Source organism: Contarinia nasturtii, unplaced genomic scaffold, assembly GCF_009176525.2.
Source record: "Contarinia nasturtii isolate CC-2019 unplaced genomic scaffold, AAFC_CNas_1.1 Cnas_scaffold_285, whole genome shotgun sequence".
In the NCBI taxonomy this organism is placed as follows: Eukaryota; Metazoa; Arthropoda; class Insecta; order Diptera; family Cecidomyiidae; genus Contarinia; species Contarinia nasturtii.
Window position 1 is genome coordinate 2,379,189 of NW_022197640.1, and position 25,641 is coordinate 2,404,829.

The 25,641-nt window shown below is 32.0% G+C and overlaps 1 protein-coding gene across 7 annotated transcripts; it reads right to left on the reverse strand.

Annotated features, from left to right (window-relative positions):
- Positions 1 to 3,488: 3,488 nt before the first annotated feature.
- LOC116337733 lies at positions 3,489 to 24,896 on the reverse strand. Of its 7 annotated transcripts, none has more exons than XM_031762565.1 (10): positions 24,724 to 24,896; positions 21,492 to 21,852; positions 17,741 to 17,853; positions 7,620 to 7,835; positions 7,441 to 7,553; positions 7,034 to 7,195; positions 6,626 to 6,832; positions 5,413 to 5,535; positions 3,991 to 4,062; positions 3,489 to 3,612 (listed from the first exon to the last, which is right to left on the reverse strand). In XM_031762565.1, the coding sequence occupies exons 2-9, from the start codon at positions 21,581 to 21,583 to the stop codon at positions 4,045 to 4,047; spliced, it is 1,044 nt and encodes a 347-aa protein (XP_031618425.1). In that variant the 5' UTR covers positions 21,584 to 21,852; positions 24,724 to 24,896; the 3' UTR covers positions 3,489 to 3,612; positions 3,991 to 4,044. The 7 variants fall into 7 exon arrangements, with proteins under 7 accessions (XP_031618425.1, XP_031618424.1, XP_031618426.1 ...); XM_031762564.1 differs by having other exon boundaries at positions 21,492 to 22,487; XM_031762566.1 differs by having other exon boundaries at positions 7,040 to 7,195; positions 21,492 to 22,533.
- Between the last annotated feature and the right edge of the window lie 745 nt (positions 24,897 to 25,641).

Below are 25,641 nucleotides of genomic sequence, written 5' to 3' on the forward strand. Positions count from 1 at the left end.
TGACGAATTGATTTAAAGTTAACTATTTTTTATGGATTGAATTTGTGCCCCGGAAATTTCAAATGCGGATGATTATTTTATCTTTGAAAACAAAATAAAATGTTTTAACAAAATAAAAAAAATATGCAGTTTTTATTCCGAACGTTTTTCAAGCGATTCATTTATCAATAAGAGATTGATGTGAACGGTAAGTTTGTCGAACTATGGGTCTGGAGTCCTTGTGAATATTTATGGAATATTTTGTGGCATGTCATATTGTACCTTTATACACGCCGATGCTTTTAATTGTATCTAAACCCATTTTCATTCTTTTGGCACATAGCATAGTTACAGGCGCTTTTTTACAGTAGACACGGCATCGTATACAAAACCAAGAATCTGTACGTTGATTTTAGCTTTTGTGGTAATTTAACTAAACTCAGAGTAGCTTCACACTATTCGAAGCTTAGGAAGTGCTTTTTTCATATAAAGTTTTAATCAAACAGAAATCATCATATATAGACATATTCACCTAACCCGCGTAATCAATTTTGATGCGAGTGGGATGAAAAAAAAACCCTATAAAATTTTCTGAGATAGATGTTTGCAATAGATAAAATGAAATTTTTGTGGCGTCGTATTAAAGTAGAGCAAGAGAAAATCTTTTCAAAAAGCGTATATTTTTACCCAAAAGATTACAAACATATAAATTGTATAATTTAATTTAACGAACGAATTGTCACAAATTGAAATATCCTGCATATTTTTCCATTTGGTAAATGGTTGTTAGAATTTCAACAAAAAAAACGTTTTTTTTTTATTTGTATAAGAATATAACTTGTTTTTATTAATACAAATTTGTATACAATAAATTTTAACGATACTAGTACGCGAGAATTTTGTTTGAAGAGGAGTATGCGTCTGTTCTTTCTTATTAGTATACTAAATTAATCCAGTGATACTTGTAAAAATATGCCCTACATTATTATATTGTTATAAAAAATAAATCAACCATATGGTTGACTGTTCCCATGAATGGTTTTAGAGATAATCAAAATTCACACGAAATTCTTCAATTTGCATACATACATCACCTTACGAACTAATCTTGTCTATTCACTAAACAAATGAAAAAAAATATCACTGATCAAAACAATACGTTTCGGCATTTCATATTCACTGTAAACCCAAATCACAACTCTATACAAAACTGAACCCCGAAAAATTGTCTGTGACTTCTTTTAGATAAATATTGAAAAAAAAATATCAGCTCTTTATTTGGTGTATATTTAGAAATATGTTAATGCCGAAAAATATTTTTCTTATTGGAATTTGTGCGAATGTGTGCGGGTGTGTTTAAGTGTCTATAGCAATTTACTGTTTAGATTTAAAATGAACATAACTTGTTGACATAATGTTCAATCATTTTTAGTCACACATATTTATTCAAAGTAAAAAGGGTATGGACACTCGCCCAAATGTCGGACTATTTGTTTGAATTTTCAACTTCAATTTAATATTTAACATTTTTGATTTCATGGAAAAATATCACTTTATACACAATTCGATGCAGAATTTAATTGTGCTTCATTTCACGTTTCTCAAAAGATAGTAATTTCCAAAAATGTATTATTTTTTTCCATTTTTTCGTCATAACATCGAAAATTCCAAATGTCGGATATTCGTCGTCCAATTCTCGGCTCCCTAATCTCGACATATTTCATGCATTTTCACTACGAAACTTGTAAACTTTAAGTTTTGACAGCCCATGAACGCACTATTTACATTGAGGTAAACAATACAAAATATTGGAGTTAAAATTATTAGATTGATATATTTTTGCTCCATATTTTATTTTACTTATTTTTCTATAGTAAAGTGGCAAAAATATTTAAAAATATTACGTTAGTTCACTGATCTAGAATATTTTTGGTTTGAATTTCACAATGATCCAAATACGACTTTAACTGTCACATCTGTCAAATCCAAAGTGTTTCACTTGAAACTTCGGTGCTTTATGTGTCGGCAATTGGACGATTTATTCCGGAATAATATTACAGTGAAAAATGAAAAATAAATATAATTGTTTTTCTTTATATTTTGAAAATTTCTGTTCAATAATTAAATTAAACTATCTACAATTCGCCGATATAAATTTTTTTCCAAACTAGTTATTTTTTCATATAAAAAAACGCATTTTACCGGCTTGTCTCAAAATGACATAGTTTAACTTTTGACGTGAAAAAGTGATAAAAATGCCGAATTTTTTTTGAACGTAATTTGTGAAAGCAATAATAGATTTTTGATTAAAATTTGGATTATAATAAAGAGATTTGATATTGATCTTTCATAATTTACTTTTAAAAATGCAATTCAAATGAATTTTCAATTTTTAATTTCAATTCACCTCTCGGTATTCCGACATTTGGTCGTGTGTCGACATTTGGCAATCTACTGTATATTTTCTTTACATTGAAACATTATGTAACATACGTCCTCACCAGGGGTCCGAGGTGTCCGATTACCCTCCCTGACCAAGTGTTACCCTTCAAAGAATTCTTTTATTTAGCCCTTTGATTGGAAAAGTGAAGACCTTTTTTTGCTCATCAAATTTTGAAAAAAAATTATTTGCTAGGGAATTTTGCCAAAAAAGTGAAGAGCAAAAATAAAACGAAAAAAGTACACTGCACACCTGCTCGATTTTTTTCCAACCCCCCTTGAGGACGTATGATTATGTATATCAATTTTTGTTAGTTTTGAGTTCATTTTTTTCCGTATTTTGAAACTGTTAAACACATACTATATACAAAAAAAATTTCTTGAAAATTAAAGGAAATAAAAAAAGTGCATTTAATCTTAAAATCTATTTTAAATTTTTGAAAACACAGAAAAAAAGGAAAAACTATAAAAGCAAAACAAAAATGAAATAAATACATTGCTATCTTAAAGCATCGCACACTAGAAATATTCATCCAATTATTCAATTCAATTCAATTCTTAAAATTGTTAATAAACTTGTTTATTTTGTTGTTGTTCGTCGAATGGAAGACGTTGTTTTTTAAATTATGACTTTGTTGTTGTGTTCGCACACACACATATTCCATTTTGAAATGCATTTTATACTCTGTCTGAAACATTAAAACTTTCAATGTGTTCATGATTCGGACAAATACCCATATAACACCAACTCACGTTTGTTATTGACGTTTGTTGATTGCTTACAACCGTACCTTAATCTAAAAAGTTTTCCTGTTTTTTCTGTGCAAACCAGCCAATAAAACACACTCTTCTCCGAAATTATCGCTCAATTGCTTTTACATCTTTTTAGTTTTCAATTTTTCGGAAAAAAATGTATCGGTGTGCATATAAAATGTGTACAGCAAAATAGATATAATATAAACAAAAAAAAAATTGTAGAAAAAATAAGATAAATGTTAATATTCAATATGGATCCAATATGTGTCACATCCGCCCCCACAAAAATGTACAGAGTTGCATAGAATAATTTCTTTTTTTTTCTTTCAATCACGTGTTCGGTCATACTTCTATTTTCACTTCGAAATCCCAATTTCGTGCGACTTTAATGCCTAAAACGGCAATTCATATTCGTTCTTTCTAATACATTTACGTTTTCTGCAGAAGTGTAAACCAAAAAAAGAAAAAGAAAAATCGATCAGTTTTACCAAACAAAACAAAAATAAAATAAAAAATAAAACAAAAAAATGTGAATAAAAAGAAGTACAGTCGATGAAGATGCGATCACAAAAAGAAAAGTAAATAAAATTCAGAAACGAAAATTGGTTTAGTTCAATAATTTCCAAGTTCATTTGATTGCATATTTTCAAAAAAAAATATATTCATTTTCTTAAGGAAACCATGAAATACGTTAATTTTCATGTTCACTTGGAGACACTTGACACTAAATCCATAAAAAATGATATAGACAAAGAAAATTGTGAGATAGCAGATAGGTTTTGAAAATAAGATAAGATAAACAAAAATTGAACCCACATTTAATAAAAACCAGTTACTAAATTATCATCAGTACACCATCATATTAGAAAACTAAACTATGAACCATTTCTAGAATATGAAAAAGATAAATAAAAAAACACACATATAAGTAGGTATTGTCAGTCAAGAACAAAACAAACTAGCACTTGATTATGTTCAATAAATTAAATGCATTTAAAAATGCATGAACGGAAAATGGATGAGGAACTATGTTTTATTATCTAGTACAAATTATTTAAATTAAAATTGAAATGAAAAAAAAAATGTCTATGCAAACAAAATTATTCGTTGTCTCTAAAAGGAAACATTTAAAATTTCGGGTATGTTCACAAATGGACAATGGGGCTCCTACATAGATGATGACGTAATTTTTTTTAGGGGGGATGATGGCAAAATTCCGTAGGGGGTCCCTGGAAAAATCCATGGGGGGTCCCTGACGATGTCAACAATTTGTCGGAAATGAGGATCGTTTTTTTGCTCTTCACTTTTTTGGCGAAAATCTCTAGCAAATCGGAAGAATTTTTCAACTCCAAATTCTCTAGCAAATGAGGAATCGTTTTTTTTTGCTCTTCACTTTTTTGACGAAAAACTCTCGGCCAAAAAAAGCGAAGAGCAAAAATAAGGTCCTTATTTCCAAAATTGTTGAGGTTTCCTAAAAATATTTTAGAGGGGGGTAATCCCTAGGAACCCTCGTCATCACCTATGGGGCTCCTATATTAAGATGTCTTAGTCTACTCACACAAATAATTTACTAACAAATGTTTGCTTTCAAATATTCAAATGAAATAAATAAATAAATCTATTTAATAAATTAATACATTGATTTTTTATGTGACTAAGTGACTATCAAAGAGTGGACAGGTAGAGGTTTTCATTGTATTTGGTTATAGAGGAAATGTCAAGAGTCGAATTATGATTACTTGGACACTTGATGAAGTATAGTTTGAGGTTTGACATGAATGGTATGTATGTGTGTGTGTGCATATGAATCTTGATGTTTGCCTATTGTCTCTTGTCAGGCAATATCCATAAAGTCCATCCGGCTCTATTTTTGTGTGTTTATTTCGGATTCAGTTAACGTTAAGATGTAGAGATAGGAAGAGCGTAGTGATGCGATTGTTGCGCAGAATGCACTTTGCCTCACAATTTTTCTTAGACAAAGCTTCGCTTCCATTTTTCCAATACTTGGAGGCACTTTATTATCAAATTGTGTCACGAAACGCAGTTTTAGCATTTTTTTTTCGTTTTTTTGTCAAATTCAATTGAGACAATGGGAATACATACATATAAATAAAATGGTTAATGAGCTGAACTGATACATTTTTTATGGTTGTTGAATTTCTGTTTTCTTTTGATTTTTTTATTCGAAACTTTTGGCCGAGCAGTTATATATTGTTTGCGTCTTTTTTTTTCAATTACCTCGATAGTTCCGCGCAGCATACCAGCAAAGAAGTCAGCAGTGTTAGATATTTTGAATCCGATGCTATTTATCAAACCGATCAAAGGGTGTTGTGTTTGAATGTACACTACATCCGGCTGAGTCTGAACAAAGTCCAAATAAACAAATTACAAGAGGAAGAAAACACGTTCCAGAACAATAAAAGAAGAAAAAAATATATTGAAAAAAAAATGGTCCATTAAAATTCGGAGTAAATATTTAAAATGGCTGTACGAGAATGAATGTGAGAAAGACTTCTCCTGTGACTTTATTGAAATATAACACCGCCATACAAAAAGTGCTGACTACATTCTATTACATTTCAATAAAATCTCAGGAGAAGTCTCTCTCTCTCACATTCATTCTCGGGCAATCAAATGTAAAGTGGTAGCTTTGGAGATGGAAATTGTAAAGATTGAGAATTCTCGTGAAAAAAATGAAACAAGCTCCATCGTTCTTCGAATTTCATTTTGCATGAGTATTATTTGATGATATTGTAAACAAAGGCGTTAAATTCAATGCTACTAAATATAAAGATCGTATCAAAACAAGGCAAAAATTCAATTAGCAAGATAGATAGATGGAATACGAAAAGTTTCGTTTTTGTAAAAGGATGCGGTAAAATATCATATTTCCACAATGATGACCACAGTCATAATAATTCGAAGCAAAAACAAAAACGAATGGAATAAGTTTCATGTGCTGAATGGAAATTTTCCAAAAGTTCTAAAAACGGATGCTACACGTGGCCGTCGTGTTTGTTTCATATAAAAAAATTTTTCCATCCAGCCAAAGCCATTAGCATCGTTATAAATCTGCTAAAATGACTGATTTTTTCAGCTTTTATTATGTAAATGACATTCGATTCGTTCCATCAATTCGTATGTTTTTTCTATCTTATTACGCGGTTTTATGGCTGTCCGAAAAGGATCGATTGACTTGCGAAAAAGGACGGAAAGAAAAGTTGAATCAATTTGAGAAATTAACTTGATTTACGGTTGGTCTGTACAACTGATTAATTGATCTGAAGCTTCAAATACATAAAACGTAGTTCATGTTTCAAAAATAAAGGTCATAGTGAAGTGAAGAGTGAAGGTATACATTAAAGAGGGATAGAGAGATAGAAAGGCAGAACAGAGTAGCAGCAGTTTAGGTCACAGATAGACGATTCTCGGTCAATTGATTGATATTTACATTGTATGTGTAAATCGTGTATTCAACGGTCGATGGCTGATTCGTTGTTCTCACAACTTTGTTAGGATGTTTAGATACTCTTACCGTAGCTGGTGTTTCATTTACAACAACATTTGGACGTTTTGCTGGTCGTTTTGTTGTCGCTTGAGTGGCTCGTTGTGATGGAACTGCCGCCAAAGTAGGCATTGTACGTCGGGTCGTCGTTGTCTAGGCAAAGGAGAAAAAATAGAAAAAAAAGCAAAAACCAAAATGATTTATCATTCAATAGTCTCGAATTGATCGATTAAATTCGGTGCGACTGGTAAATTGATAAAGAGATTTTTTTGTCATTGATAATAATTTAAATTTGAAAAAATGTTCAACATATGTACAAAAAAAAGTCAAAATAATAATAAAAAGAAAACAAACCACTACCGGTAGAGAAACAGTTGAATCACCGCCCGATGTATTGTCGTCATCATCAGCTGCGAAACGATTGAAAATACCGACCGGAGGTGCAACCGAATTTGTGCTTGGCTTTTGTGCTATTTCCGGATTACGTGCTGGTCTTTGTGTATTATTGAACAGAGCCTGTGAGTGTGTGCGCCAATCAATTTTTGGGTTTTTGTTGTTTTTGGTGGCCAACGGTGGAATTGAGATTGTGCATTTTCAATTGTGCATTCATTTTTAAATTGTGGTGATGGTGAACATTTTGCATTAAACCGATTTTGTGAATGTGTGTGTGCGAATGTTGAGTATAGAAATCATTTTGAAAATATACAAAATAAATTTAAAATTTTATACGATAAATTAACGTAATTGTAATGGTTACATACCGTTGCGGATGGTAATGCCGTTGGAATGACATTTTGAGTATTTGAAGATGCCGATGCAACAATTGTCGGTATTTTTTGTGCGGTGGTTGTTGACGTTCCTGCCGTTGGTTGTGCTAAATCAATCGAAAAGACTCGAATATAAGCCGTTTTACATGTGAAAAATCATTCAATGCACTTACGTGATAATTGATCATTATTTATGGTATTGAATTGCAAGCCGCGAAGGTATTCTTCAAAACGTCGATGGTATTCGCCGGTTGGGTCCCATTTGGCCCGAAGACGACTGTATTGCGTTGGATAGTCGTAGTAGAGTTTTGTAATTACACGCATACCACCTTCCAATTGTTGCGGTGAACAACGTGCACATTTTGTTCTCAATGCTTCTGGCAATATACCTGAAAATCATCCCAAATAAATAAAAAAATCGAATCAGTTTTTTCATGCGAAGTGGTTGTTTTGACATTGAAAATGTTGTGTTTGTGTGTTTTTGTGTATTTTTGGCGTTGAATCATCGGCATACCGATAACTTTGGACCGTCCTTTCGAATCAAACACATAGTCTCACAAGCGAAACGAAAAACGTAGGTGGTTTAATGCCCTGTCTAACCTAATTATATCGATTTGTATCTCAAGGTTTGTATTTCGACATTTCTTCACACACCATAAAGTTTGAAATTTACTATCATTTCTGATATTTCAGAATATTCTATCCTAAAAATAACTTTCCTTTCAATCATTATTGATGTTTGATGTTTTTTTTATTCCCTCTTTTTCTTTTCGTCTCTCTTATAAATTTGATTTGTTTATCACTTGTTTTCTCTTCACGCCTCACATGGTCCACAGAGAATGAAAAAAAAAAAAACACAACAACATCCGACACCATAATTTAATTGTTGACAATATTTTCGACACAGGCGAACTAACAAGTAGCGTTCTTTGCCATTTAAATCGACTGACTTCTTAATAATAGAACACATCGATCAGTTTTTATTCAGAATTTAAAATAACATAAAAGAACTTTGCTATATCGTAACACATTTACATATGGCAATAATCTACGGTGAACATCAATTCTTTTGAAGAATACAGTTGATGACGGAAGTGAACGGATCTCACATTTATCTCAATCCAAAGTCGAATCTTTTAACGTGGCCACCTTTCAGCCAGAATATCGGTAATACCGTTTTCGTTTGTAAACATTTGTACGTCTTTGTTCCCTTTATTGCTTAAGCTTTTTTTTAAGTTGAATTTTATTTTTAGAATTCACAAATTTATGTTTATAAAGCGACGCATTCGATACAGATTGAGTTGTAGACTGAAATTTTATTATATTTATCATGTGAACAAAGTCTGAAGCACTCCCAATTCCAAAGCAACTGGAAATAAATTCATTGTTGCTATTGGATTCACCACATCATTTCGAACATTTAGTGCAACATCGTCGACGTAAATACGCCATCATTGAGTTACAAAAGAAACACGATGGAAATATGCCGAACAAAAAAAATTGAACGCGATTCACACATTGGACCAAAGTAAACAAACTACTTTTATGGTAAATTATGGTAATAAAATTACAAATGATAGCAATGCGCGTGTGCGTCAGCATTTTTTCTTTTCGAAAAATTCGAAGAAAACAATGACACATGTGCCAAAAAAAAAATTGTTGGTAAACAAATTACCATCGGCAAACAAATTTACGGCGGAAGTTTGGGATATATTTCAATTTTTGCCATTATTATTGAAATTTGATTGAATTACGTGTTTGTCTTCATGCACACATTCGATTCGGCACCGTGTGGCCCAAAGTTTTTCATCTGTGCATATATTTTCATGTAGTAGATGATGACTATCGAGTTTTTCATGGTTTTATTGGTGGTCGCAATCTGCGTCAGCATCAGCGTTCAATGTGTTTTCCTCAATTCTTCAACGCTTTTCAAATAACAATATTTTATCATCGGTTATTATTTTCTTGCTTTGACTTTGTGCGTTCACATCACATCAACATTTTGCCAATCTTTCGTTAAATGATGCTTTTTGATGGGTCCAATGACTTTGCATAACTTACTCAAATATGATTATTACTATCATTATCAGTATTTCACTGAATCCAATTTCACTGATTTTCCATCACATTCATTCCAATTCGGAGATGCCGCCAATCACGGCTTATCATGCCAAACATATGGAAAACTCAAGATTATTTTCTCTTTATTTCCATAAGAAAAAGAAACAATATTGTATTATCATCAATAATTTTTCATAATCAATTTCTGTATGAATGTGAACTTTTGCCGATATAAGATAGCTTTTGGCTTCAATCTAGCTTTTTTCGTCGTGTGAATTGACATCATGAGTATGTAATGTCTATCAATGGAAAAAATCAACACATTTTTCGATTTCATGTTTTCTTAATACAATTTTGATAATGTGTGTCATTGAATTCGATGACAGAATGTATATACATATCGATCCGATTTTAGTATCACTATTGGATACATTCAATTTGAATAATTTAATTGAATATTTTAGACACTCTAGTTTCATATTTATTAAGCTGCCGTACGAACGAACCGATAAACTGCAAAATTGTACATCTCATCTGCAATGAATATGTTATGGGAACTGAACGAATCTTGACAAGTGTATGCAAACAAACTAAGCAAACTAATAGTCAAATAATTTTCAAGCAACAACAACAAAACATAACACAAAATGATAAGCAGTTTTTTTTATTGGCACCGGAACGATATGCATGGATAAAAGCATTGACATTGATACTACTATAAAATTGAATTCAACTGTATACTGTGTGAGTGTGCCGAAAAGAAATTGAATTTTATCAAATATCTTTTTTTTTTATTCCATTGAAAATAATCTAATCGCTCATGCCCATGAATTTGAATAACGTTTGGCTATCCGCATTCGATGCCAAACACCAAGAATGGAAAAATGACATGGTAGATGAAGAAAAATTGAGACCGTACACGAAAAGACCTTGACTTTTTTGGAATAGAATTTACGACATTTTGGCATTAAATGGTCAATGCGTTTTGTACTGAAAATTTTATCATTGGTGTGTGAGTTGGTTATAAGATGCAAGGTCCAAGAATCTAACAGAAGAATTCAAAACACTTTGAAACATTGGTGCCACACACCAACACTGTGAACGATACAAATGATTTAATGGCACTCCGATTGACCCACATTCAATGTCTCGTTTTCTTTCGATATCAACATTTATGGCATTCCACTTGTGGATTTATAATATTTCGCATGAACCACCAAAGTATAAGCGTCATGCACACAGACACCAAGTTTGTCATTGTTTTTGAATCGAAATTAGGAAAGATTAAATGTTTGATGGTGTACCTACCAAAATTAAAGTTTTAATCAGTGCTTAAGCTAAACGAAAACACGGCAGCGCAACATACAAACGGAAATTTGAAATGACAATGGCATAGAAAATATATATACATGTATACTTTATCGACTGAATTAATAATAATCTTTGGAATATTGCAACGCGTCTTATTAATGCATATAACGACGTCAATGATGTATTGTTTTAAGCGCGCTCATTTGTTTCATTCACATCCGCTTCTTTCGTGTTCGATTGAAACTTGTTTCTTTGTATTTCAAGTGTTTACGTGTGCATTTTAAATGAGCGGCTTGATTGAATTCCTATTTTTCATCGCACACAACTGATTCAGTTGCATATTCTTTTCTTGACTTTATATGTATACCGAACGAAATTCGATGAATGCAAACGAAGCGAATACGTATTTGCTATATCGAAATAACTATAAACTTTTCATCCCAACTTTGTGTGTAGTGCATTTACTTGTAAGAAATTACAAATTGAATAACAGACAAAGACATAACCCATAATTTTCTTGCACTTAATATGATTAAAAACTTTTTAATTACAATAGTAAAAAGGCCGACTTGTGTAGAACAAAGTGTTTCTCGTTAGAAGCGAGTATCGATAAATTCGCATCAGTGTTAATCGCTGATTTAAAAATTTATTAAGAGAAAAAAAATAGAACGAATTATCGCCAAAAACATTAGCAGAAAAAAATGTTGGAAAAACAATCACGAATATGTTGTTTGATTACAAAAAAAGGTCCCGCACAAAAATTGTCTTCGGTTTACAATCCGTTTCATTTACATTTCATTTGAATTCGTTTATTTGACGGTGTACACATGTCAACAACGACCAACAATCAAAGTGAACATGTTGGCACATCATGTAGGGGCAACTAGTTTCAGTGACAGAACAAGACAGTGACGATAATGTTGACGTTTTTCCTATTTGTTAAGCTAGTTCATCTATTCGAAGTTGCAGTTGTTTGGCAACATTTTCTATTGCCATTTGAAACCTTTAACACAGTCGATAAATCTCGAAATGGATTCAAGATGAATGAGCATGTGTTCCATACATTATGACTTTGTTGTTGTTGTCGTCATCGCTGTTGTCGTTTTTATTAAAAAATTTCTCATTTAATATGATTACAACTTATTTTCAAGATTATGAAAAAAAGAATAGAAGAATAATATGTATTGGTCAATTCCTATTGAGAGTGACATGTGCGCAACAACGCATACACTTATTATATCACGATGGTTTTTGCTAGATGTTTCTCATTTCTTTCGTGTTTTTTTTGTTGTTATTCCTTGTACGAGAGGCAAAGTTATAGCAAAATGGCGAAAAAATCGAGATATTTTAATGGGTGCCAAGAAAATTTGCCTACAAATCAAGAAGTAGTAATTGTTCACATTTGAGATGAGAAAAAAAAACCACCGAACAACAACAAAACACACTTCAACAAAAACACACAAACAATCTAAAATACAGTCATAGTCGTCATCGTTTTTTTTTCTCTCTTACTGAAAATTATACATGTTTCAAGATTTTAAACAGCATTTTGACCTTGTGCACAACATCTAACTGTTTTTTTTTTTTTTGAATATAAATCGAGAAGATTCAAGCGATAAAAAAACGATCAGATTTTGATTTGAATTATTGGCATTTCAATGTGTGGATGTCTCTTTTCAACACCGCTCACATTCTATGTTTACTTCTTTTTAACCATCGGTCAGTTTGAGTTTTATTGCGTTACCATTGTTAACCCAATTAAAATTCTAGCATCTTCGCTCAAATGTTGAGTAAACATTGAAGTCGAGTGTCTATTCAAATACGATTCAATCCCTCTGGTAAAAGAATTGTCTGGATTAGACTAATTTGCTTATTATTGAACCAAGTTGTTACCGGGTTGCTCTACCTCATCTTCTGGTTCATAAAAAAATAATGATTGTAATAACAATTGTATAAAGTGCGTACTTTTCGTTAATGAGATGCTCTGATTTGGGATTATCTATTGAACTGAAGACAGATCAAAATTTGGCGGAAATGTACAATGAGGAAATTCGCATTCGCACAAATGAATGGTGATTTTTATTTCATGTTTTAAACTACAAACACACATTGATTGATATCATTAAGAATTTAAATGACATTCTACCGTAGTTGAATTCTTTGTCCGTATATACTGGACGATTCACTTGAGAAACTACATTTAATTGAGAACACCGCATGAATGCAACTGTTCGATTGAATAAGTGTGCATTTGTCAGTTTAAAACATGTTCTAATTGTCACATTGTTATTATAAAGAATTATACATTGTAATTTGAATCCAGCATTTGGATATGTTGACGCGTTTCCATACTGTAATTATTCGCTCATGGCTACATGTGCTTTATATGTGTGTTAATCGTATCGATTGCTCGTATTCTCTTGCTTTTGATTATTGCACACAGGTTCGACGCTTAAATCTTTTTCAATTATTTGAATATGACAATCAAGCGGCTGCTCGGTTTTTATATCGTCTTAAAAATAGAACAAAAAAATGCTATATTGTCATGCAAAATAGCAGCAATAAAACACTCTCATTTAAATAGATTGGTCATTTGAACCTGTTTTCTAAGTTTTCACAAGTTCTCGTATTTTAATTAACATGCATGTCATTTAGCACGTGTGTGTGCGTGTGTATAAATTTAAAAATTGAATTGGAATATAATGCAAAAACGCTCTATTTGATCGCCATGTAATGTCTTGTATTTAGTTTTCTCTTTTCTCCATCTTCTTTGTTTTTATTTAATTTTCTCTCTATTTGTTTTGATTATGGCATTTCGTGTCGACTTTTTTTATATTTACTGTTTTTTTTTTTTGACCAACAGCTCTGTCGATGTATTTGGACGTCGCGCTTGCCGTCATTTTTTATATTATTTATTTCGTGCTGGCCGCCGTCTGCGGTTTTTGTAACACCTTTCTTCGTGATTTGAATGATGAATCGCTTTCATTTAGTCGTCGCTCAAAGTGAAAGTAATGACCACAAGCTTATATCAGCATTGGCGTATGCCTAACAATAAGATGTAAATTAGGTGTATTTTTGCCATAATCCCCAGACAAATAATACTCACCGGAACCGAATAAGTGAGAAAAGAAAATGTTCGACTCCGATAAATATGCGAGCACTGAATACTCAAACCATTTTCGATGCGATGATATTTTATCATTTTAAAAATATTAAATGTTTACTGTTTCTTCTTGTGGGGGATGCGATCACACAACAAAATCAATAGTTGGGAAAAATTCGAAAATACAAATTTCAAGTGGCACCTTGACGTGTTTGCTCATGCACACCATAAAGGCTGGACCATTTTTTCTTTGACTTCTAGTTTTTTGCGTCAACGCACATTCATTATTATGCATTCGTCTTTTACGCCTTTATGCACATTTCTTTAATTGGTTTTGTGGTTGATTTGATTTTATTGTCAATGAACCTTATTTTGAATCGGATAGATTCATTTAACCGTATCATAAACACCTTGATATTTTGGTGAATATTCATTTCTTCTGTGATTTATTTTTTTTTACGGACCAATGATGTTTTTTTTCTGTTCTTCCATTTTTCGGATGATTTGTTGTAGATTGTTGCTATTAAAAGACTATCGCTAATTGTCATTGCCATCTGGACGGCTACCGTTCACTAGATTTGTTTATATTTTAGCATCGTTAATCGTAAAACTAATTAAGCATCAAAGCTGAAATCAAAAGACACAACAAACCAATTTATTAGCGATAACATCACTTTATCACTCTTGTCAATTTGGTAATCATTGAAAATGCACGGTTAACTTTGTTACGATGGGAAATGCTTGATAATACATTAAATTAAATGAATTCGGAAGATCCATTCACTCATCAATTAAAACTATACCAATAAAAGTATGTTAGTCAAATCGACATTTCATTTCTTTAAATAGATTGGTTGATTCAGCAAATAATTTTGCTAAACCGCAGTGCTTCGATCGACGCTGAATTCAATCGTCAAGAATAAACTCCACCAATGATAAAGCAATTGCTTACAAAGCATTCAATTGTGTGCTCAATGCGCGTTCACCATTTGATACGCTTTACCAAACGATTATTATTATTTGCGGCATTTTTTTTCTTCTTCTCATCCATTATTATGCTTCCGATTTGGTTTTAGTTTGTTTATTTTTTCTCTTCTCAATTGAATAGGCCATTACAAATCATTCTACGTGCTGGTCATTCATCTTATTATCAATAGAAATGGGTATTTTACATTTGCAAAATGTGTGAATAGCATGTGCAAAAAAAAAACAACAACTGGCACCAGGTTCGCTAACTTTTAGAACGGTGTTAATTCAATGAATGAACTTTTGATTTGAAAAGCCATTGTTTCAACTAATTGCTGCCACGTTTCCAATGATTTTTATTCGACTCAGTTAATTAATTGCCGTTGCTATTGTGCGCCGTTGTTCGTTGAGCTATTTTTGGGGTTTGATTTCATTTGTGGGTCAAACAGTAATGGTCAAATTATGTAATCCTTCAGTCATACCGTATAAAAATCTATGACATCACATCAAATGATTCTTTTGGAGGAATTTATCTTCTGCTGTTATTTTTAAGATTATTCTTCTACGCCTGATGATATCCTCTATCAAAATCAAAATGATGAAGCGTTTAAAAAAAAAAAAACATTTGGCGACAATTAAAATTTTGAAACCAGCTTGCTCGTGGCGGGCTCACGCACAATCGCCACAAAACTGGCACCATATTGTCGAATAAATTATTTTTTCGTTACAGAATTATCAAGAAACATATCAAAACTTTGTGATTTATCGAAACTAATTTAATTTGCATTAATTATATCCTTCTTATAATTAACGGCGTACAGAATATATTACAGGATTTAAAATGCAGTTGGAAGAGATATCGTACATGTCGAAATGATCTATTCAAATGTTCGTTAGACGTTACATTCGATAACATCTTCTTTTGAATAATCTAATGCGACTTTGAATGATCTAGACGGATACAAACGTTTTTTAAAATAAATATTTCATTCCTGAGAGAATACGCAAAATTTTTCGTCAATTTTGAGATATATTTCGCTTACTTTGTAAACTATATAAAAATTTGTAAGATGCTGTCAATAGGTGACCATAAAATTTATCAAAAATGAAGTGAAAATGGCAAACATTTCGATAACATCTTTTTCATTTTACTTGACTCATATTTCGAATCAAGTTTTGTTCCGAATTTTATTCAATTAGAAACAGATCGGTGAATCATAAAAATGCATACATTTATAATGACGTTATAAAAGTTTCAATGAATGCTTTTATTTATTTATGGCATCGAATTTTCATTTATATTAGCCTATAATAATGGTGCAAAAGCAAATCCAAGGAAAGTATCTGATGTCGGGGTCATTCGACTTTGATAACTACGTTATGATATAATCGACATAATGATTGATATATGTCAAAAATATTTTATTTTATACAAACTAATCTGTCCTTTTATTCGTATATTTTTTTATGTCTTGGACACAATTCATCGTTCTTCTTCAAAACAATCACGTTTTTTTAATGTTAAACAAGGTTTTTCACTTAAATTTATTGCTTCAAATGGATTTTATTCGGTTTCGTTCATGAGTTCGTTAAAACTCCAAATGGGTTATCAAAACTTATAAATTGTCCGAAAAGGAACTAATTCTATGAATTTAACACACCGGAACAGAGACAATAAGGAATTAAGTGGTCATGTTCATGGGAGCCTTTTTGATTAATGGTTTACATTATTATATGAAAATGTGACGGCGATTTGCAATTTACCGCGATAAAATATACTTTGTCACGTTCACAAAAATACTATAAACTTTCATCATTTCCACATGGTTTGACATTGAAAATGTGACATATGATTGTGGTTATCTATTTTTGTGTGTGCTGTGAATTGCATCGGTTAAAGTTAAAATAATATCAAATGACAATTCTTAAATGATACATAACGATATCAACACCCTTCATGGATCGAATTATTAATCAAAAGTCATATGTATCGTCGTAAATGTCATTATCGGTTTTCATTAGGTCTATTCATCATATCGTAAAAATATTATTGTTTATATTGTCATTCGGATCATATCGAATTCCAGACATAGTGAGCTCGAGTTGAAAATAAACATTCGGCACGAGCGAATTGGTTCTTCTATAGATCATTATAAAAAAAAATTCGTTGGTTAAGGCCATTTGATGGCGCACCGAAAAATATCCGATTTTAATTTCTTGGAGGGCCATAAATTTTCGACTTTTAATTTATGCAGATTTATTCCGCACTGAATTCAAACAATAACAAAAACAAAAACAACATTATTACGAACATTTTGAACGAAAATTATCAATGCGATAAATTTATAAATGACGTACACACACACGTTTTCACATACGAAATAAATGCATGAACAGTCCAATTTGAAAATACATCGCAAAGCCAACGATTCATTATGATTAGAGTGATGGTTGATTCATTTGGCAAAATAACTTTGCTGGCGACAAAAATCTTCGAACGATGAGATCAATTTAATGCGACGATGAAATGCCACATCTTTTACACCTATAGCAGACATTAAAAAAGCACATGTTTCTCTCTCTCTCTCTCACATCATCATTATCATCATTGACCGATTACACAAAATATCGTGGGCAATAGTAAATTATGCGAATGAATGCGTAACATAGACAAAATCTAATGCTAAAATTAATTGCCAAAAGCTGGATTTTTTATCGCTAAATATGAATATTCATTAAATATTCAGCTGATATGATGATGGATTCATTCTTTGTCGATTTAAATGTTCTGTGTGACATTAGACTTGACCATTGAAAAGACAACGATTTTTTTTTTGAAATGAAAGTACTTACGTTTCAGATCTTTTCCTTCGGGTGGACATGGTTTACGGCTCAATAGACATTCAACATAATTCGTCACCAAACGGTCACTCGACAAGATTTGATCAACATTCAGATTATTATATCTATAAATGTTAACCACAAAAAAAAGAAAAGAATAAAAAAATTATTATAATTTTCTATAAAAAGGACAACTTTTTTCTTGTGTGTATGTGCTTGATGGAACCATGAATAATTAATACTCCTATTTCTCTTACTTTGTTCTAATCCTATATGATTGGTTTCGTTCAAATTCGAATTAACAATTTTGTACAATAAATTAGTAAAAAAAACACTAATCGATTTTTTCATTTTCGGCTCTTTTCTCTGTGCCTGTGCCACAGTTTCCGAAATACGTTTTTTTGGGTGGAAGACATTTCGCGATGATTGACATTGGCGAGAAAAATTGACATTTTCATGGTCTTTGTCTCTCTCTCCATTTTCACTTGTGTGATATTATATCAGCGTGTATTTTTTTTTTGTTCGCATCAAGTGCTTTCATTAAATATACATCCAGTTGATGCCAGAAAAATGTTTGGCAGAAAAAAAAGAAAGCCATTATGAAGGCGAGAAGCATAATATTTTGCATTATGCAAAAATCGTAACCATTAAACTGATTTTAATTTCCAACCAAAGAATGTACAATTGTACACGACGAATTATATCATCAAATGTATAACGCGGGTGAACTTAAAATGATAAAAGAACACGCGTCGAACCGATATGAAACATGCCATGGCCAATTCAAATTCAAATTATCGTCAAAACAAGGCGATGTTTCTATGACCAAATGAGAAGAAAAAAAGTATCAAGAGAGAAGAAAAATTAAGACAAAAAAAAAACACATATTCACGTTCAAGTTCAGCCTTAGCAAAATTTGACGCTAAATATGTGGGTCATTATGTAAATTGTCCGAAATTGTCCAAAGTAGAAAATGTAATTAACTAATTCGGTGAGAACATCATATGGCATGTATAGGAATATGTGTATGGATTGTGATCAAAGGTGCTTGTGTATTCAATGGATGGCATCCGAATTGATTTGAAAATGGATTAAATTAAAGAGGATTTTTTTGGTATCGTCTGGCGATTGTGAGTGTGGGCGTTTCTCGGTAAAAATAATATCTGTCTGTGTGGATGGCGTAAAAAATAGTGTGATTTTTGATTTACATTGTTGGCTCAAGGGTTTTCATTTCGTTGAATTTCGTTCTGTATGCAGTTTTTGTTATCTTTCTTTGCATAATTTCCAGACATCCAAATTTAGTCATTTTTGCAAACTAGTAAAATTGATTGGACTCTTAAAAATAAATACACACACACATACACATTGGCAGCAGTGGAAAATTACTGTCAGAAAGGTGCCGAGAATCATGTGAGTAATTGACTCGACTTACAAACACGTACTGAAAAACGATTTAAAAAAAGAATGGTGTAAAAGGTTCAAGGTTACATTGTACCCATAAAAGTAAAAGCAGTTGAACCGGAGAGTGAACAGGAATGAAAAATTTAAGCGGCAATTTTTTTTCGCTCACTTTGCCACATGTACATGGCGTATTCCGTACACGAACTATATCCAGAAATATGAATGCATGCGAACTGAATAAAGTTCTTTGTAATAATATATGACTTATTATGGCTCACAATTTAAGTCGACACGAAAGTCAAATCGACAGTACGTCGTAAGTGTGTATGTATCCCATCTGAATCGGTGTGAAAGATGAAAAGCAAAAATGAAAACATATGCAGCGCCGATTCAAGCATGCGAGAATGTCATCATTAATATTTGAATCCATGTTAACAACGATTAATGTGTATGCTCATTATTTCTTCCTACTTGGATTTTGACCGAACACAAGACAGCGACTGACTTTCGACGATGACAACAAAAATTGCGCAGTTCATCTGTAATAGACTGTTTTCTATGCAGGGTGCGTGCCAATGGCCACAAAATTATGTCTCATACTCGCACATTGCGAAAGTCAACCGATGTATTTGGCTTCAAATAAAATATGTGTTAAACTTATTCATCAGACGGGCGGGAGTATACACACATTTCTTTGTAATTGTGGGATAGGTTTTTTTTTCTTACAAAGGCATTACAAAAAACATTTCTGTCTAGAGATTTTAATCGGCATGTAAACGGTGTTTCAATCTCTTTAAATGTTTGACATAAAAAAAAACGTTTGGGCAAACAAATAACATAAATTCAGAATAATTAGTGTCGAAAAAAGTTCATGCCCGATGATAATGGTTGTCACATTTTTTTTTCGCTCTCTATATACCATTTCATACTTATGTACGTTGTATTTTGCACAGGAATTTTTATCTGGAAATGACAAATGCTGTGGTGTACAGAAGCATTTTCTGTGTAATGCGTGTACATTTTTTTTGTTCTGCAACGAATTCATAATTTTTTCATGATTAGTGAGACAATAACAATGGGTCAATATATCATATATCATTAAATGTTTTGTGCAAAACAAAACCGAATTTAATTCGTTTTGCTCTTTTGTTCCTAATCATTCACACCGGTGTCGCGGTTTGTCTGAACATTTTTCGCATACTGCACTGTAATTCTGTACCGTATTTCGAATGCAACATGCTTACAATTGACTCTTTGTTGTAATTAGTACTTTGCTGCGTTTGTATTTCTTCCGCTTAAATCCACAACGGCATTTGTTCGATGTGCATTGTGTGTGTACCGCAAGCAAAGTGGCGTTTTTTTTTCTCGAAATTATATGCAACCACTAACCAAAGTGTAGTTATTAAGCTCATTGTATAAACATTTATAATAAAAATATGCCCATTTAATTTTCAGCTGCTTCTACAGTGAAATTATATACCAAAAAAATGGATTTTATTTTGTGCGCTCATTCGATTTGTTTGAAGTGATTATTAAATTGTTCATTTTAAGAATGAGTTTGTGTCACATGAAAAACATTTTTATCAAACGTCTTTTTACTTAACGCTATACTCTTTCTATCTCTCTCCGTGCTACATTTGATTCAAATATTGGACATTATGGAAAACAAAATAGCCAAATTTAAATTGGTTTGGACTGTTACGATTTTCATTGGCAATGGCATTGAATATTTGACGGCATCATGATGAATATTTGATTATATGTCATGCTTGCAGATGTTTTTGATTTAATCTATTACGTGTGTGGTGTGTGTGTATTGTTTGAGAAAATAAGAAGGCGATTTCGTGGATTGCACTTTGGAACTGATGCCCGTCTCAAACAAAAACGATAGAAGGTTTATATCTTAATTTGGTTCGCTCTAAAAAAAATACGATCATCGATAAAATAATTTTACATGGTCATTTTTGCACATATATTTTCGTATTTGTTTAGTATCGATTTTTAACAAGAATTACTCTAAACATTTGTTTGATACCGCGGAGATGAAAAAAAAAAAACATTGATAAGACACATAAAAAAGTGGTTTGATGGTTTTTGGCGTCATCTTTCCTTCCAACGCCAACAAATTTGTAAACCAAATCAGTTGCGAACTGGTTTTTGTTTTGTCCGCTTTAAAAAAAAAAACAGATCTGAACCTAGTTGAATGTATATAGTTTACAATGTTCAAAAGGTGTTCCATGGAAAGCCAATAAAGTACCATGAAAACGAATTGAAATGTGACAATCAAATGAATGGTTATGAATTAAAATGCACGCAAACATGAAGAGGAATAAAAGAGTAAAAAATATTTTCAAGAACTTACCTGGTGCTATATTGAGTTAGTTGATTTTGACCAATGACAACTTCAAAAAGGACTGTTGCGCTGATAAGCACGTATGCACAAAAACGCGTCATTTTCGTCGCTTTGCAATTTGATTGTCGACTTTATTCTTTCTTTCTTTCTTTCTTTCTTTCGGATGGCTTACGAATTGTTTGTTCGTTGCCTTTCGTTGTTTTGCCACATTAACCACAGAAGTAGAAAAAAAAACAGATAATCAAATTGTCAATTCAAACGCAAATCTGGTATTCGCTGAAGGTTCATAAACAAATTATGAATGTTGTTGTTTCTTTTTATTTCTCTTTCTCTCTCGACTATGTCTTTTACGACCTCTCGAAAGTGACTCCTGCGATATCGATGTGATTAAAAACACTGATTCAGTAAAAAGTGCGGAATGCAATATCAATAAATTAATTAGGCGACGCTTCAACTCTTCAAGTGTGTATGGAAAAATGAATCGAATAAAAAGCGAGAGACAATTCCTCCTTTCGCGCCAATAATCATATAATTAATTTCAAATTTAGCATTGATTATTTGAATTTTATCTCATTTGTTACATCTGGCTATCGCTTTGCATCGTATGCTCGCATAATTTTTAGTGTTTCAAAGTCATCTGTTTGCGGTTTGTGCTTCAAAAATTTTTTTTTTTCTCTTTTCTCGGCTCGATTATAATTGCCCACTTAAAAAAAATGTCTTTGACTCGGTTCGTTCCTCGTTCCGTAGAGTAACGTAACTTTGTGGTTTCTCAAAGTCTAGCCGTTTGAGACGTTCGATCTGAGAATCTCTTTTTTTTTCGTAATTTACAAATTGCAGAATGCTATCAATAGATTTTCCAGACACTTAACGTTCATTTAATCAGTTTTTTCTGGTATACCTCCACTGAAGAAATGTTTTGACGTTGTATTTGGTTTGACGTTCTTGTTTTTTTGTTAAATTACAATATTTTGATATAGCACGCGCTCACAGTAGCCGAATGCTGTCCTGTTAAATTCATATAGATGATATCACCAATTTAATTATTATTTTGCTGAAATTTCCAAGAGAAACGAAACAGAGAAAAAAAGACAATGAAATCAGATGCAAAGAATAGAAGCGTCGAGAATTGAATATTAAAATGTGAAATAATCATTTTCATTCTTATTTTGTTGAATGAGTAAACAAAAACCGAAAAAAAGACCATACAATTCATATGATAAAATCGTACGCATTTTGTACAACTTTGGAAAACATAATAAACACAAACAGAATGGAACAGAATAAGAGAAAATTTACCGCCTTGTAAATTATATGCTCATTACGTAAGTGAATATCGCATGTTTAAATTATGCATCTTCATTTCGCATTAAATGTGACCTTTGCTATTCGATTGAGCGATGCATAATTTATCGATCGTGTAGAATTCATATTGCAGTAGCAAACGATCAAGTGTGGGTGGTCAAACAATTGACTTTGACATGGGCTCTCTCTATATATAGATATTTTCCATTTTGTCCAACTTATGTCACTTGTTAAATACACTAAAATGATGATTCATTTGGACTGAAAACTTTGTCAAAGTGTAAAAATCTCTTGGTCATCAAATTCCAAAAATATCGAATTCTAAACAAAAATCTATTTACGTCTGAAAAATATGATTGTTATTGCGCGAACAAAATTTTACTACTGAACCCGTTTTTTTTTTTTTAATTTCCAAAACATGACCAACAAAAATAATCATGATTCCATGAATCGATCAATCGATTCAATAAATCGGCGCTACAAATCCCGGTGTTTTTCATGAACAAAAAAACCATATCAACTTAATGAACCGGTTTCAATGTATATTCCTATGTAAAAACAGAACTCTTTTTTTGAAGACAAGTGACAAAAGCGCATTTTGTGGTGAAACAAGGAAAAACCAAATGTATATTTGTTTTAATACGCGTCATGTAAAAAAATGAAATTAACGGTTTTTTTTTTGCTAATTTTAGTGGATTTTCATCCTTTTTGATTAATTTACGTTAGTCCAAAAACATCAGGAAATTGAATGAATGGTTTCAAAAGTTGCAAAATCTGTTGCTTTTTTTGTGCGGAAATAAATGTGTTCCTCATTTTATCTGACATCTAAAGCCGGCTCCTAACTAATCAATAAAACATTTTATATAATCAATAATAGATCATCAGCTAGAATTCGAGATAAAAAAAACTTTAACCGAAAAAAAAAACACGAAGCAGGTTTTTGGTCGATATTTTCTATATAGACTTGATAATGAAAGCGAAACTTTATTGTTTCCGCCGTTTTTACTACTATCAACGATCCAAATTCAAGAGACCTAGCAGGACACCTTGTGACCGGTGCCATTTAATAGAACAATATTTTAAATTACGACTGAATGCGATATCAAATCGATTGCTACCAAGCAAATTTCACTTTCATTTCAGAATAACGAAATAAAAAGAAACAGAATCCAAAAAGTGGAATGGCATGAAATTGAGAAGAATTTGCGATGATCGCAATATATTGCAGTTTTAAGTTTAAACGTGAAGTTTCTAACCAATATTCCACCATGGCATTCCGATTGTGATTCAATTAAATTGCTGGAGTTTTTTTCCAAACAAAAATATATTAAATCATATTCACAATAGACGATTATAGTCTCAATTTGGAGACACGACTACAAATAAAAAAAAGCATCACTGCCAAATAATGTTCAAGCCAAATGTGGAATGGGCGAAAACAAAAACCACTTTGGCCATGATGCGGATTGATCTATTTGCATTTGAAATTTGCCAGGCAACAACAAAAATTGAAAATATATTCGAATAAAACAAAATAACTTATTCCACTGAAAATCATTTTTTGATCGTTGATTTGCTTTTTGCGCACACACGTTGGAAATTGATCAGTGAATCAACGATGTGATTAAATAAGTTAATCGAATCATTCATTGCTAATTGCACGCATAAACACACGCAAAAGAAACGTTATTTACAATTTCTCTCCCAACGGAATTTTATGGAAAACAAATAGAAACTTCTGAGAAATTGTTGAACAATGACGCGCGCGGGTGTGAAATATAGGAGAAAATCAACCTGACATGCAATCATGCGGAAATGAAAACATATCGACAATTAACTAGTACAACATACACACATGCAATGATAAGAAAGAGAGAAGCTTTGAAGAGCAGAAAAAAAAAAACAAAACAAAACTGAACAATGCAACAGTTTTACGTACATTCAAGAGATATGATCCGATGAAATTGTCAATATGCACACACAAAACACAGGTACTTGATGCAGTTTTATTTTTAAATTCACGATTCCGATATCGATATATCTTTTTTCATAAATAAAAACTTTTGTAACAACAGACGAATTTTTTGTTGTGCAAACTTCTCGCTAGCAATCTCTGATTGTAACTGAATGCTGATTTTACTATCTGAAGTCTTTATTCGAGCACAATTCGTTTGTGCGGTTTTTTTTTCGCTATCGTCGCACGCTCGTTTGTTACCGCTTATGCGAGAGCGCGCAAATACGAGAAAACAAAATAGTTACACATGTATATGTTTTGTGTTTCTCTATTCTTCGATGGCTGATATTATAACGATGTATGTGTGTTAAGTCAAATGCGATTTTTTTCTTGTGTATATGAATGTTGACCGCGAATAGCTGTTGTTGTTGGTTCGTTGCTAGTTGCTCAGCATACGAAACAAGCCACGATCAAAACTTCAAGATTTTGACTTACCATGTATAGACTTATTTTACTGGTTGTTTGTATAGTTGGTTTATTCTGTTATCGTATCGAATTGTTTCTGTCGCTTTTAGCCATACATATAATCACAGGCTGCTTCGTTTTTTTTTCATCTCCAATTCCCGTCTCAAAATAACACACAGACAAAAAAACAGTGCAACAATCGATATATGATCGCATGGAATGTGTTGCAACAACGCAATACGTTCATATACCTGTTGTGCCATTTCGTTCAAATAGTCCAATGAACACGATATTCTTTATTATTATTGTTATTATAATGTTTCGATATTCGTATTGCAAGTTATACGACCAGTAATGCGATTACAACAACTAAAACATTCACTTTAAACAAATGACAATAACAACAACAGCAACAAAAACGATTCATTTTCGTCGATT